Below are 13,592 nucleotides of genomic sequence, written 5' to 3' on the forward strand. Positions count from 1 at the left end.
AGTAATATTTATTATTTTAAAAAAAAATTAGAAGAAGGGCCTCACAAGTATCCATCAAATTGGGCCCCTCAATTTGTGGGTTCGGCCCTGACGACTCAAGGCGTAAACCACAAAAGCGGTTAACCCCCGATTTAAAATACTAATTTATTTAGACATTTCTCTCGGCTTGTATCAAAATGTCACGATCTCAACAAGCTGTCTTTCAACGTTACACATCCCGTCAGAGATACGCGTATCAAAGTCAATAAACACAAATATCACTACGTAAAGGAGGTTTTCAATTTCAATCTGACGAATCTCATTTGTGAAACACAAAGAATAGAATATACATTATACATAAAACAATACACCTTAGTGGTATTGTGTTAAAGTATTATATTGCATTTGTTCTGTAGCTTTCTTTAATTCATTTTTGGTTATTTGTTTTTGTTTTTTTAAATCAGTCTCTTAAAGAATAAACCAAATAACTTTAAAAAAGTCTTGACTGTATCGCCTTGGCAACCAGCTGTCTCTCTCTCCTGGCATTGGCTAACATGGATGTGTTCTCTTGGGCTCGTCTTGCCAAATATGGCAATGTGTCTGCTATTGTCCCGTAAGGAATTGATTTGTACACATGGTATCCATTATGGGCTATATGTGAAAAGAACATTGGGAAAAAACTTAAACAATTTGAAAACATACTTGTTAAGAAATGTATGTGCGTGTTTCTGATGTAAGCAAGAGTTAAGGTGTTGTTGTTTTTTAAAGAGACCAAGATGATGATGTAGATCTTGTAGATGCTCTTTCCGTTTACTCTAGTCAAGTCAAAGAAAGACTTCAACAGAGATCAAGAATGTTAATGCGACTTCCGACAGACAACTGATTAATTTCCGGTAGACGTAACTAATATATAGGTTACAATGGGGTCTAAGTATTCTACGCGAATTACTGCATTCTTCCTCATTCCTCGGGCACAGAAACACTTCCTTGAACAGTTGTCTGCTTCAATATCTTGACAGCTCTTTCAACTCTTAAATGGTTTTAAAAATATTGGACACGATGTACAGAAAGTACAACTTCGTTTATTTATATACCATTTGTCTAGAGCTCCTCCTTCGTGATCGAAGAGATTAACACATTTCTCATTTCCTGAAGATGACTGAAAAAGTCCAATCCTCGCTTTAAAAAGCATGGGTGGGTTTGGTCAGTTGCATATAGGCCTGCTTCTTCTCTCAGCTTTTTGTTGGTTCGGCGCTCTTTCACCCTGGCTACTCTTCTTACTTCAAATCTTGAGACTCCGAGACTCACAGCTTCACGCCATGAGAAGCGATCGAGAGCTAGTGCTTCCCAGCCGTGAATGTCGATATCGCATTCCATGAAGGAGCTCTTGAGAGTGTCTTTGTAGCGCTTGTATTGGCCTCCATGGGAGCGCTTTCCTGCACACAACTCCCCGTACAGAAGTCGTTTGGGAAGGCGATTGTCTGGCATGCGGACTACATGTCACGCCCGTCGAAGTTGGGACCTTTTTACTGTCGCATTAATACTGTTCATGTTGGACAGCTTTAAGATTTCTGTGTCTGGTATGTAGTTGGACCAACGCACCTTAAGGATACTTACCATTTGTAAGCCTCCATGCACTAAGGTCCCGTGCTGAGATTAATCCCTTATAGCAATGTCCAGGTATCTGGCAGTTTTCTGTAGTGTGCCTGGCTCCGTACATGACCAGAACCCCCCCCCCCCTGCACGCACCAGTTCTATCGGTTTCAGGACTAGCCGTATCTTCGCAAACGTTATGAGCACCCCGCAGTCGTTGGGGATGTGTTCGACTATTCTACTATATTTATTTACCTACCAAGAGTACAAGACACGTGATCTGCCATGCCATACAATTGTCCAAAATACACAGAAGAACGATCAATGCCCAATTTCTTCATGCTGAAATATAAGTGATCGATTTAGACTTAGAGATACAATGTGGTACTCTCTGTCCATAGAATTATCTCTAGTATCTATATTCATGTATAACTAGGTCTAACTAACTTCATACCTACACATATTATATAGTAGAATACCCTTGGTATATAGAATTATCTCTCCAGTATACATGTACAGTAAACATCTATATTGATGTATTACTAGGTCTAACTACATACCTACCTGTTTAAAGCGTAACAAATAGTATCCTCATTATGTGAGGCGATAACTAATCTAAGTGGCTTTGACGACCTGTCTTTGATTTTGTCGAACAGTAAGTCAAGGCAAGCGTTGTAACTGGCAGACGTCTTGTCAAATGACTCATGAACTGGATCCTCGTAGTTGTGGGCCTTGGCGAGCATTCTCTCCCTTACCATGTAAGCTCCCCTAACAAGTTTGAGACCAAAACAAAACTCAGATTTTTTAGCGAATTCCAAATCACTTTTTAGAGTCGAATGTGTTCTCTGCAAAATGAAAAACAAACACTATACAAAAACACACAGAGAATTACTTAAACCGTGAAAACACGGAGGTTGTTTATTATATTATCTTATAAATAACAGACGTTCCTTCAAAATAAAGATAATTACGTCCAACTCTGATAAATTGTGTGTTTTCTTGACTGATTTAGGCAACCTGCCCCATGTTGTAATGGTACTAGCGAAGAAGCAGGAAAGAAGGTTAATATTTCAAGACATACCTTTAGATAAGCTTGGTATGTGTATAAAACTTTGGCAGAGCTTCTGTTGCATTCTTTCATTAAAGCTAAAGATAGCATTCGTAAGGCTGGGTTGATATACGTGTACTCAGCGTCAATCAGCGCCATCACGTCAAACTTCTGAATCTCCTAGAGAAAAAAATATGTATAATTTTTGGTAAAAATATTGTAAATGATTACCAGAATCTTAATTTTAGTGAAATTTATTTAATGGTTTATGTTCTTTCTCTAGTGTCCAACTGTTTGTTCTTCAAACCTCTTATTAGCGCTAAAGAGTGACGATTGTAATGGTTGATTCGCAGCTGTAGTGATGTTTCTGACTTCAAGAATTACTCAGGAGTTTGACTGTGTGGTACGAGCGTATTGCGACTAGTGCCAGTAGTGTTTAGGCAAAGCACAAAGAACAAGTAGAAAGGACTGAGTCTAGGTTTCAAAGTTTAATACAAAATGGGCCACAGTCGAGTCTCTGTCGATAATTGATGTTGTCAACATGAAGTTCTAATGCCAACTGAATAAAAAAAAATCAAATAATCTCATCCGTGACGTCACTAAAGTTCGTTTTCAAAGTCCATCAAATATAGTGCGTCGCTAAGCTGAAACTGATCGTATGAAGAGATGTATTTGGTGTCTAATACCGTACATTGCTTGCAATAAGATTAAATATTGCAAATAAAAAAAAGGAAAACAAACCAAAAAGGTGGGGGAGGAGGTCAAGGTCGAAATATAAATACAGATGGAATTGAGAAACCCAGGAAATGACATAGGAGTGCGTGTGTCTAGGGCGCATGATGGGGCGGTTGTTTCCAAATCAAGCCAAAAGTCAATGTCGGAGAAATTACGATGCGAAGGTGAAAAGAAAACAAAATGGAAGTTCCAGATATCGAAAAGAGACAGACAGACAGACAGACAGAAAAAAAAACAGAGAGCGGGCCGTAAAATTGCATTGCAACAGATACACCAATTCACGGGCTAAAAAGTGTGTTAGGTTGATCGTGAAAATGTGCTAGTACACGACAGTCTACAAAATGACGATAAACCATTAACCATAGTATAAAGATTAGTTGTTGGTTTTTAATTTACCTTGCTGATTTTACCGAGTCTTTGCAGTGCTAGATTGAGCTCAATAGAGTTGTCCGGTAAAAGTTTCTCCCAACCAGGCAACTGAAAAATTGATACATGCTTTAAAATGTTAGGTACATAATTTCATAAATGGTTTCTGAATCTTAGCTTTAGAAATAACCATTAGAAGGACGACCTTTAAAAAACAGCAATGATTTAGATACACAGATACAGGAGGTTTATATCCGTTTTAAGTATATCAGAGTGCGATATAAAATGTAGAATGTTTACTTTTAGAATACATTAGTAATTAGCCTCTGTCGTTATGTTCCATTCAATTCCAATAATTCACAGCTTCCGAAAGCAATAAGTCAATCGGTTGAAAATTGTTATTCAGATGTTAACTTTTTGATTTCATAGAGTTCCAGACTTTCCTGCTTAGTGAGCGAATGTAATGTAGGGATACAAGAGTTTAGAGCAGCAACAGATTATTTTATTGAAACTATTGGCACTCACGAGCTGTGGTAGGCTAATATTATCTTATCTTTATTTCCTATAGATTTAGATTTTTTAAAATGTATTTTGTTTGAACTAGTCTAAAATATTTTAATATTTTAATTTTTAATCTTATCTTATTCATTTTGCTCAATATACACAGTGGTCGCTAGAAAAACAAAAAAAAATTGTCAAATAGATTTTTAAGAACAACTACCACTATTTTTGTTAAAGGTATGTGTTATATTAGACTCACAGGCAAACCCAACTCATTTAATCGTCATCAAATTTTACATACAAGCTCACGCTCGATGATAACACGTGAATCAAAAGAAAAGAAAACTAGTTCATCAATTAGTCTCTATTAATTAATTTTGGGTTTTATATAGAAAACGCAATAAGTTTAAGGGAGATAAATGGTGGGTGGTATCAGGTATGTAAACCTGTGTGAATTCCATCGAGATAACTTACTTTTGTGAAGTCAACACTAGTTCCTTTCATTCCGTCCAGTAGGGCCCGAATGACGTCATCGTTATGTGTTGTCTGGCCACAAATCTTGGACACTAATTTCTGTCCAGCCAAGATACATTTCAAAAAAAAAAAGAAGAGTGACAAAAAAAAGTATTCAAATGTGTTGAAATTGAATTCTTCCTATTTAGTGTATATGAACAAGAAATGTAACTTGGACAACTAGACATATATCACTCAATATACGTTTTATATCTGAAATGTTAACTGCTATAAACTTCAACTCTTTATTTCGATATGAGAAAATATTCTGTAAGTTGTTTAAATCGTTTTGACAAAAATAGCCTACTCTTTGACCCCACAAGTGACCAAGTCCTACAATTTGGTTGAATACATTTTGGACCATTCTAAAGTGTCAGCGTTTGTGTGGATGTGTTTCTGGGTGTTCGTGTATATAACGCGCGTGTGTGTGTCACAGTGTGTGTTTGTATGAGCTTATGCTCGCCTTTGAGGGCTCAACTCCTCGCTGTTTCACGTTCATGCACAGTGCCCAGAGTCTTCATCGAATAGTCTTACAAACACTACAGTCCCTATCAGTCCAAAACTTGAATACAATGAATAAAGACCTACCAATACATTCCCAGACATTAAGGCGCTCAGACGAAATTGAAACGTAGGCTGCGGGTAATTCAACTGTGTCGCCAAATGCAAACTGTCCAAGATTTTCTCAACATTTGTATCAAAGAATCCTTCAGACTGGACGCTGTGGGTAGAGGGGATAACGTTTAAGTTCATGATCTTTGAAGTCAATGTTGAATCAAATAATTTGAAATAGCAACGTAGGCACTTCTCTGAGTGGCGAAGCGCTTGGTTTCCGAAAAAGGGGAGAGGGTTCGAATCCTGGTGTAGACTAGGACTTTTCGTGATCCTTAGGACGCCCCTCAGTCCTCCCAGCTCTAATGGGTACAGGACATTATGTGGGGAAGTAAAGGCGGTTAGACGTTGTGCTGGTCACATGACACCCTCGTTAACCGTGGGCCACAGAAACAGAGGACCTCTAATCATTTGCCGTATAGATCGCAAGGTCTGAAAAGGGAACTTTACTTTTTACTTTACATCTCTATTATTTTTTATATTTACTTTTTATTGCTTTTTAATTACCTCACGACCTGCGCACAATTTTCACCATAGAAATAATATCTATGCTTTCGCAACGGCGTAACTTTGCGTTAGCTTTACAGTTATTTAAACTGTTTAAAATATGTATTACGCGACAAGATGTTTTAAAATTCTTATTTATTTGTCTGCAACATCTATGCTTAAATAACAATTTTAAAAAAATAGTAACTACCAAAGAAAAAAAACAAAGTGAAATGTCAATTTTTACACTTAAGAATTGACCAAAAAAAAATACATATTTCTGTTGGTCTAAGCAGACTGCTGTACAATAGTCATTCGACCCTCGGGGGGGGGGGGGGGTCGCGATCCACAGGCTGATAAACCCTAGTTTAGTTTGTCGTGAAAAAAGGGGTAACTATTACATTTTCATTAGTGACCGGTCATTTCATCCCCGGTCATTTCATCCCCCGGTCACTTCATCCCCCGGTCATTTCAGCCCCAATTGAATATTTTTCTTTTTTCATTGTTTAATTGTGCTGTCAAGGCTTTGACTTTAAGCCCTCATTTCATCTAATATATAAATATGGTTATGCCAAGTGCTTTTTAAATATTTTTTGACATGTTACTAATGGGTTTATAGTGTTTCCTCTTCCACTTTGCATTCTTGATGAGAAATCTTATAATATATTGTAAATCTGGGTGTGTACTTAGCTATAGCGCTTCTATTGGATGTGGGGGATGTAATATTATAATATTATCCTGCGCATGACGTAATGATCAAAGGCCAAGGTGTGTTGGAAGTAGGGAAAATCAATTGAGAGATAGAAGTTCGATTAGAATAATTATGACCGTGCCTCTGATAACTTATCATCAAAGGCCAAGGTGTGGTGGAAGTAGGGAAAATCAATTGAGAGATAGAAGTTCGATTAGAATAATTATGACCGTGCCGCTGATAACTTATCATCAAAGGCCAAGGTGTGGTGGAAGTAGGGAAAATCAATTGAGAGATAGAAGTTCGATTAGAATAATTATGACCGTGCCTCTGATAACTTATCATCAAAGGCCAAGGTGTGGGGGAAGTACGACCATGTTTCACTTTATTTTATTTTTCAATCGCTCTTACTTGAAATTGGGCGCGTCATTTTTAGCCTTGAAATAAGGTTTTATTTTTTTTTTTAAATAAAGGCTGACTTCACCCATATCAGGATAACCCTTTTTTACATTACCTCTATATTTATACATGATAAATTTTTATAGTTTATAATGACATTTAATTTTAATTTTATTCTTATCTAATGTGTTACACTTTTTGTCATTTAAATCAAAAATTGGATATTTTAAATAGTGCTCATTTCATGATTTTTACAATTACTATTTGTTAGATAAAATGATCAGATGATGAAAATAACAGGTGATGAAATGACCAGGGGATGAAATAATCGGGGGATGAAATGACCGAGGGATGAAATGACCAGGGGTTGAAGTGACCGGGAATGAAGTGACCGGGGAAAAAATGACAGGGAACCATTTTCATTACAGCGTTTTACTAAATAGAGATCAATTAGCGTGTTAGATTTTTGAACACTAGTAATAATATTAATGATAAATTAAAAAGAAAACAATGCTGAAGTGTTCTTCTAGAATTCTAGAAGAAAGTATTTTTTAAATTTTTATTTTAAATGTTAATATTACCGTATGTATAAACTCATTGATATACATGAATTAATATCATGAGTCGACAGTTCAATATAATCTCCAGTCTTCTGATACATCCAAATAGCCTTTCTAAACAAACTTTTAAGTTTTTTAGATCCATTGCAGAAGTAATCGTGAAACTGGTACCCACGGGTCCCTTGCTACGCCATTAGGTATGTGTCAGGTTCGTTTCTTGCTTGGCTCATTAAGGTTACTCAAGAACAATTAATACTTAATCAACTCCAGCTATCCATGAAAATAAGAATAACTTGAATATCCAGTAAAGCACGTAATGACAGATACTCTCGGGAAATATAAATACACAAACACCAGTCCAGCGAGCAACTGACTACAAATTTCTCTCTCATACAAGGAAAACTACATTCAAAAACATCATGTGTATACTTGTTCAGATTCATACCTGGGGATATAAAGAAAGGGATATAACTCTTTCAAACCAAAATATCAACCAAGAAATAACATAATAACAATCTCGCCATACCTGCCCCTGTCAATATGAAGGCTTTGTTTAGTTAAAGGCAAGGAGATAATTACATTAGTGACCAGTGACCAGCAATAGCCTTGGCTAACTATCTTCGGTTCCCGGTCATTTCATCCCCGGTCACTTCATCCCCGGTCATTTCATCCCCGGTCACTTCATCCCCGGTCACTTCATCCCCGGTCATTTCATCCTCTGGTCACTTCATCCCCTGGTCACTTCATCCCCCGGTCACTTCATCCCCGGTCATTTCATCCCCTGGTCACTTCATCCCCGGTCATTTCATCCCCTGATATTTTCATCATCTGATCATTTTTTTCTAACAAATTGTAATTAAAAAAATCATGAAATGAGCAATATTTAATTGATTCATTTTTTATTTAAATGACAAAATTGTAACACATTAATGTTTAAAAGGAATTAAAGCAAAACTTATACAGTCGACATGATATTACAAGGATGGGTGAACTCCACCTTTATTAGAAAAAAATAAAACCTTATTTCAAGGCTGAAAATGACGCGCCCATTTTCAAGAAAGAGCGATTGAAAAATAAAATAAAGTGAAACATGGTCGTACTTTCACCACACCTTGGCCTTTGATGATAAGTTATCAGCAGCATGATCATAATTATTCTAATCGCACTTCTATCTCTCAAATGATTTTTTACTACTTCCACCAAACCTTGGCCTTCGATCCGGATAATATTATGATATTACAACCTCCGCATCCGATAGAAGCACTATAGCTAAGTACACACCCAGATTTACAATATATTATAAGATTTCTCACTCAGAAAACAAAGTGGAAGAGGAAACACTATAAACGCTTTAGTAACAGGTCATAAAATGTCAAAAAGCATTCTACATAATCATATTTATATATAAAATATTTAATTGGGGATGAAATGACCGGGGATGAAGTGACCGGGGGATGAAGTGACCAGGGGATGAAGTGACCAGGGGATGAAATGACCGGGGATGAAGTGACCGGGGATGAAGTGACCGGGGATGAAATGACCGGGGATGAAGTGACCGGGGATGAAGTGACCGGGGATGAAATGACCGGTCACCCTATCTTCCTGTTTGTGGCAAGCTATATATCTAACTTTATTCAACTTGTTTGTGAGTAGCAATAGCCACATTCCATCTTTACGTCCATAATGGCAAGCACTATTTTTAGATCACAGTACCCACCTGTTTGCATCAGTTTCAATTGGCGTGCAAAGCATTGGACCTATTCCTTCTTGTCCCAGCCTTTTGGTAGCATCCTTTAGCTCTTCTATTGTCTTTCCAGCCACAAATTGATTGTAGATCGTCCTCCCAATAATGAAGTCTGAGAGTCTCCTCCCCAACACTGTATAGGACAGTGACATGATCTGTGAGAGATCGAAAGATACATTTCTATCAAATACATTTTACAGTGATTGTTCCGTTGTGATAAGCTAGGAGATCTAAGCCCCAATACTTGGGATAAAAATATATCGTTGTAAAACATTAGTCTACTTACTTGAACAGCATTGTCTGTAAAATATGTAAATTTGCACAGAAAAAATATCACGAGTGCACGGCAAAGTTCCCATGTAGACTTAGAGCTGTAGGCAACGTCATTGTTTTCAAACATAGCTGGCACGTGACTACATCTTCCATTCTCGGACTGAAGGCAGAAGTGACTTGAAGAGAAGTTACGTTTGTCTGATAGGTGGAATATTCGGGCTTTAAAATCCAACGAAATTTGGTATCTAGATGTTGTGTACAAGGTGTCTGTGCGCGTTTGTGGGATACGTTGAATATAAGGAGATGATAAATAGTAGTTGACAACTCTACGAGCCTGGGCCCATTGGTAAGACTTGTGAAGATGTTCAGCACAGTTAATGAGATCTTTTCCATTGGCATTAGAACTGGCTGCTCGAATAGCATTCAACATCATTTCATTGTTCTGTTGATATGAAAATAGCCCACGCTTAGTAAGAACGTATTTTGAATCTCATAAAGACTATAAAAAAAAGTATATAATAATTGCATTTAATTATTTCACCTAGCTGTAGTTTAAATAGATTCCCATGTTTTCATCCATGGAGTTTGACTATTTGTATTTTAGACATTGAGCATGTAAATGAAGCCAGTTATTTAATTGTTATGATTTTTTTTGGTACGGAGAAAAAAACATCCGAAACTCTAGAAACAATTAATGTTTGATTTATCTAGAGAAACTATTTGATTTTTAAAACAAAGCTTATATCAACTCATTCTGTATGTCCGTCTGGTGAAGATTTAAACACATTATTTCTCCCACCCCCAATCTCGGACTAAGCTGAAATTTTCATTCAATCATTTCTTTTAGCTGACAACACAAGAATTTAAAAAATTCAATTAGGTAATTAACTATTGGTAATTAATTATTTTGTTTGGGATCTTGAACAAGGTAAAGAAATCGTAATTATATAACTGATGTTATTGAATGATTATCTAAATTGATTTGTTCTGTAAAGAGACACGATCGCTCATTCAAGGCCTCAAGTAAGAAGCGTTTCCCTTTGGTAAAATGTCTAATTGTATTTTAATTGTAGCACATTGCAATTCACTTGTACAATGAAAATACTGCATATTAATTGCTGTTTTAAATTAGACTCCAGTATATAGATCTACATACTAAATGCGTTCTTTCTCTTTAAAACAAAAGTAAAAATATTTATTTGTACCTTTTACCCGACAGGGCAATCTCTACAGATTTTACATGTGATAAACAATACACATTCAGAATATCTGAAAATTCTGCATGAGGCTCTGAGACCTAACAAGTTAGGCTGACCAATGACATTTACAAATCACCCGAAATTTGAGAGCCTCGTTCTCGATAACCCCCATGAGCATCATGTGCACTTTGTGCGTTGTCTTGTGTTGTTTTCTTTCTTTTTAGCGGCCTCCGAAAGGGGAATAGACGCAATTATTTTTGTGTGGTCCGTCAGTCCGTCCGTCCGTCCGTCCAGTTTAGATATAGTAAACTAGAAAGTTATTGAAAAACCGTCATCATGATATTTTAGACCTTTCAAAGTTCTGATGCAACGGCTACTTTTTTTCTTTTCTGAAAGTGAAAAATTAAATTTTTTAAATCAAATATGCAAGCATTTTTTGTTGTTGTTGTTGTTGGTGGTTTGTTTATAAAAATACACCATTTTTTACAACTATTCTTTATAAATAGTACCAAACACGGAAGGATATTTAGATTTACCATATCATATTTTTAACACATATTTATGCAAACCGTTTTAGATTTTTTGTCAAAAAAAATTAAACAATTGTATTGCTAAGTTTAGTAAGTTCTAAAATACTAACTACAACATTTTTTTTTAAAAGTACTTTTTTTTTTAAAGAGAAAAAATCTATTTAGTATACATATAAGTGGAACATAATTTAAAACAACAATTAATAAGTAGTTATTCAAATTATCGCGAGAACTGCAATGTGAAACACTACGCGATGAACATTCAACTAAAGGAATTTTTACGGTAATCTTATATTGTTTTTTTTTTTTTCTTGAGGCTTTGAATAAGAGATTACAAAACAATTAGATCAATTAGATAATCATTATATGACATCAGTTAGGCCAAGTTCACATCTAACTTAACCTTCACTTTAACCTATCCCTTGGTCTGCTGGACCGTTGGGGCACCACACAAGGTCTGTCAGCCTTCTTTCTCCGTTCTTCTTTGTCATTTGCCTTTAATAGAATTTTATTCTGATATGCTTTCTGAAAATATTGAAACCTGTCTTTTTACCTGCCTGGGTAGACCACTTCGGGGGCCGATTTTGCGTTAGTGTTCCACACAAACTGTCTTTGTAACCGTGTTTTCTTTTAAGGGTTACTGTCGTAGTAGAAAGTGAAATCAATGGAGATGCGAGTAGTTGGTTTTTCTTTGTATTTTGTTGTTGTTGTTGTTGTTTTCGATAAGGCTACTTTTTTCAAACTCATTATAGTATATCATAATATTTAGATCCACATATATTAATTAAAAACAAATAATACATTTTCAACTTACCGGTAAAAAAAATATTAATAGCCTATGCTTCCTCTAAATGAACCTCTACGACTGCATGCATTAATTGACGCCATTGTTGGTCCGTTTCTAATGAGATAGTCGTAACGAATTGTTTGGAGTCAGCACTGTCAAGTGTCAACTTAACTTAACACAACAGCCCAAAGTCTATGTGTATTGGTTGCAGACCCTAGCATGTAATTCTTAATGTATATGCGTCCTTCAGTTCAGTAATAACCACTATAGTATGCTACTTGGACGGCTTTAAAAGAATTTTTTTTTTTAACTTTAGGTAACAACTTTGTGTTCATTATAAAACCACATTACACATATAGAAAGGTTCTCCAACTTTTTATGACGAGGGCCTGTTTTCAAGTATTTTTCTGCAGACAATATGTGAGAATTATCTTCACTAGAATCGAGTGATTTAGCGAACATGTAGACTCTAGATCTAAGTCACTAATATTCGCTGACTTTTCATGGCTATGTGCGAATTATCTTCACCGAATCGAACGTAGATCTAGACTCAAGATCTAAGTCACTATTTGATATGTTAGTGAATCTTAATTATGCCTATCTTATATAATACAGAGTTACTTCAAAAAAGAAGATGATTACGTCCTACGCGTTATGCATCTTAACCAATGACTTAAATTCTGCCAAGTCACCGATTTTCCTGGCTGGCTCAGGCAACCCATTCCATGCTCTAATAGCACTAGGGAAGAAGGAGCATTTGTACAAATTTGTCCTAGCATATGGAATGTCCTTTTATCTTCGTGTCTTTCTGAGTATTTTATTAGATTTTGTTTTTGTATTTGAAGATTATAGTTCAGTGTTTTATGTATAATTGCTACTTTACTTTTAAGTCTTCTCTCCTGAAAGCTTTCTAATTTAGAGATTTTACTATAGGTGTTACTCTGTCAAAAGTGAATATTCGTTTGTAATAAATCTCACTGCTCTTTTTTTGTGTCTGTTCCAGTCTCTAAATGTTTTCTTGAGAACAGAATGGGTATTCTATTATTGGCCTAACCAAGGTTAAATAACATTTTGGTTTTATGTCCATATTTGATTTATTGAAATTTCTTTCAATAAACCCTAATGCTTTGTTTGATTTTTTTGATAGTTTTCATCAATATCGGGATTCCATGACAGTTTTTCATTTATTATAACACCTAGGTATTTTTGCGTTTTTAGTCTGTTACTGGTTTACCATGAATAAGATAAGTGGAATTTATTTGTTTTAGGTTTGTTTGTTGTTGTTGCTGTTGTTTTTTTTTTTTTTGTTACTCTTACTAACGGACATTTTCTGGGTGGAAAGACATGCTCCAATTTGATTTCCATTTCTGTAATTCATCTAATTCTCTTTGTAAAATTTCTGTATCTTGTGTTGTTTTTATTGTTCATTGTGCACTCGTCTGCAAATAATCTGACTTTTGTTGCTGAACAAATGCAATTTGGTAAATCGTTTAGGCCTATGTAAATTAAAAATAGTAGTGGACCTAAGACTGTTCCTTGAGGTACGCCTGAGTTTACTGTTATTGGTGTTGATTTA

At 35.8% G+C, this 13,592-nt stretch overlaps 1 protein-coding gene across 1 annotated transcript; it reads right to left on the reverse strand.

The window, feature by feature from the left end:
- Positions 1 to 161: 161 nt before the first annotated feature.
- LOC106070289 (hydroxyproline dehydrogenase-like) lies at positions 162 to 12,251 on the reverse strand. Its single transcript, XM_013230143.2, has 10 exons — positions 12,044 to 12,251; positions 9,514 to 9,942; positions 9,201 to 9,382; positions 5,324 to 5,456; positions 4,697 to 4,795; positions 3,752 to 3,832; positions 2,654 to 2,800; positions 2,137 to 2,417; positions 1,832 to 1,914; positions 162 to 630 (listed from the first exon to the last, which is right to left on the reverse strand). Exons 2-10 carry the CDS (start codon positions 9,931 to 9,933, stop codon positions 470 to 472), a joined length of 1,587 nt encoding a protein of 528 aa, XP_013085597.2. The 5' UTR covers positions 9,934 to 9,942; positions 12,044 to 12,251; the 3' UTR covers positions 162 to 469.
- Between the last annotated feature and the right edge of the window lie 1,341 nt (positions 12,252 to 13,592).

This window comes from Biomphalaria glabrata, chromosome 12 (assembly GCF_947242115.1).
Source record: "Biomphalaria glabrata chromosome 12, xgBioGlab47.1, whole genome shotgun sequence".
NCBI lineage: Eukaryota > Metazoa > Mollusca > Gastropoda > Planorbidae > Biomphalaria > Biomphalaria glabrata.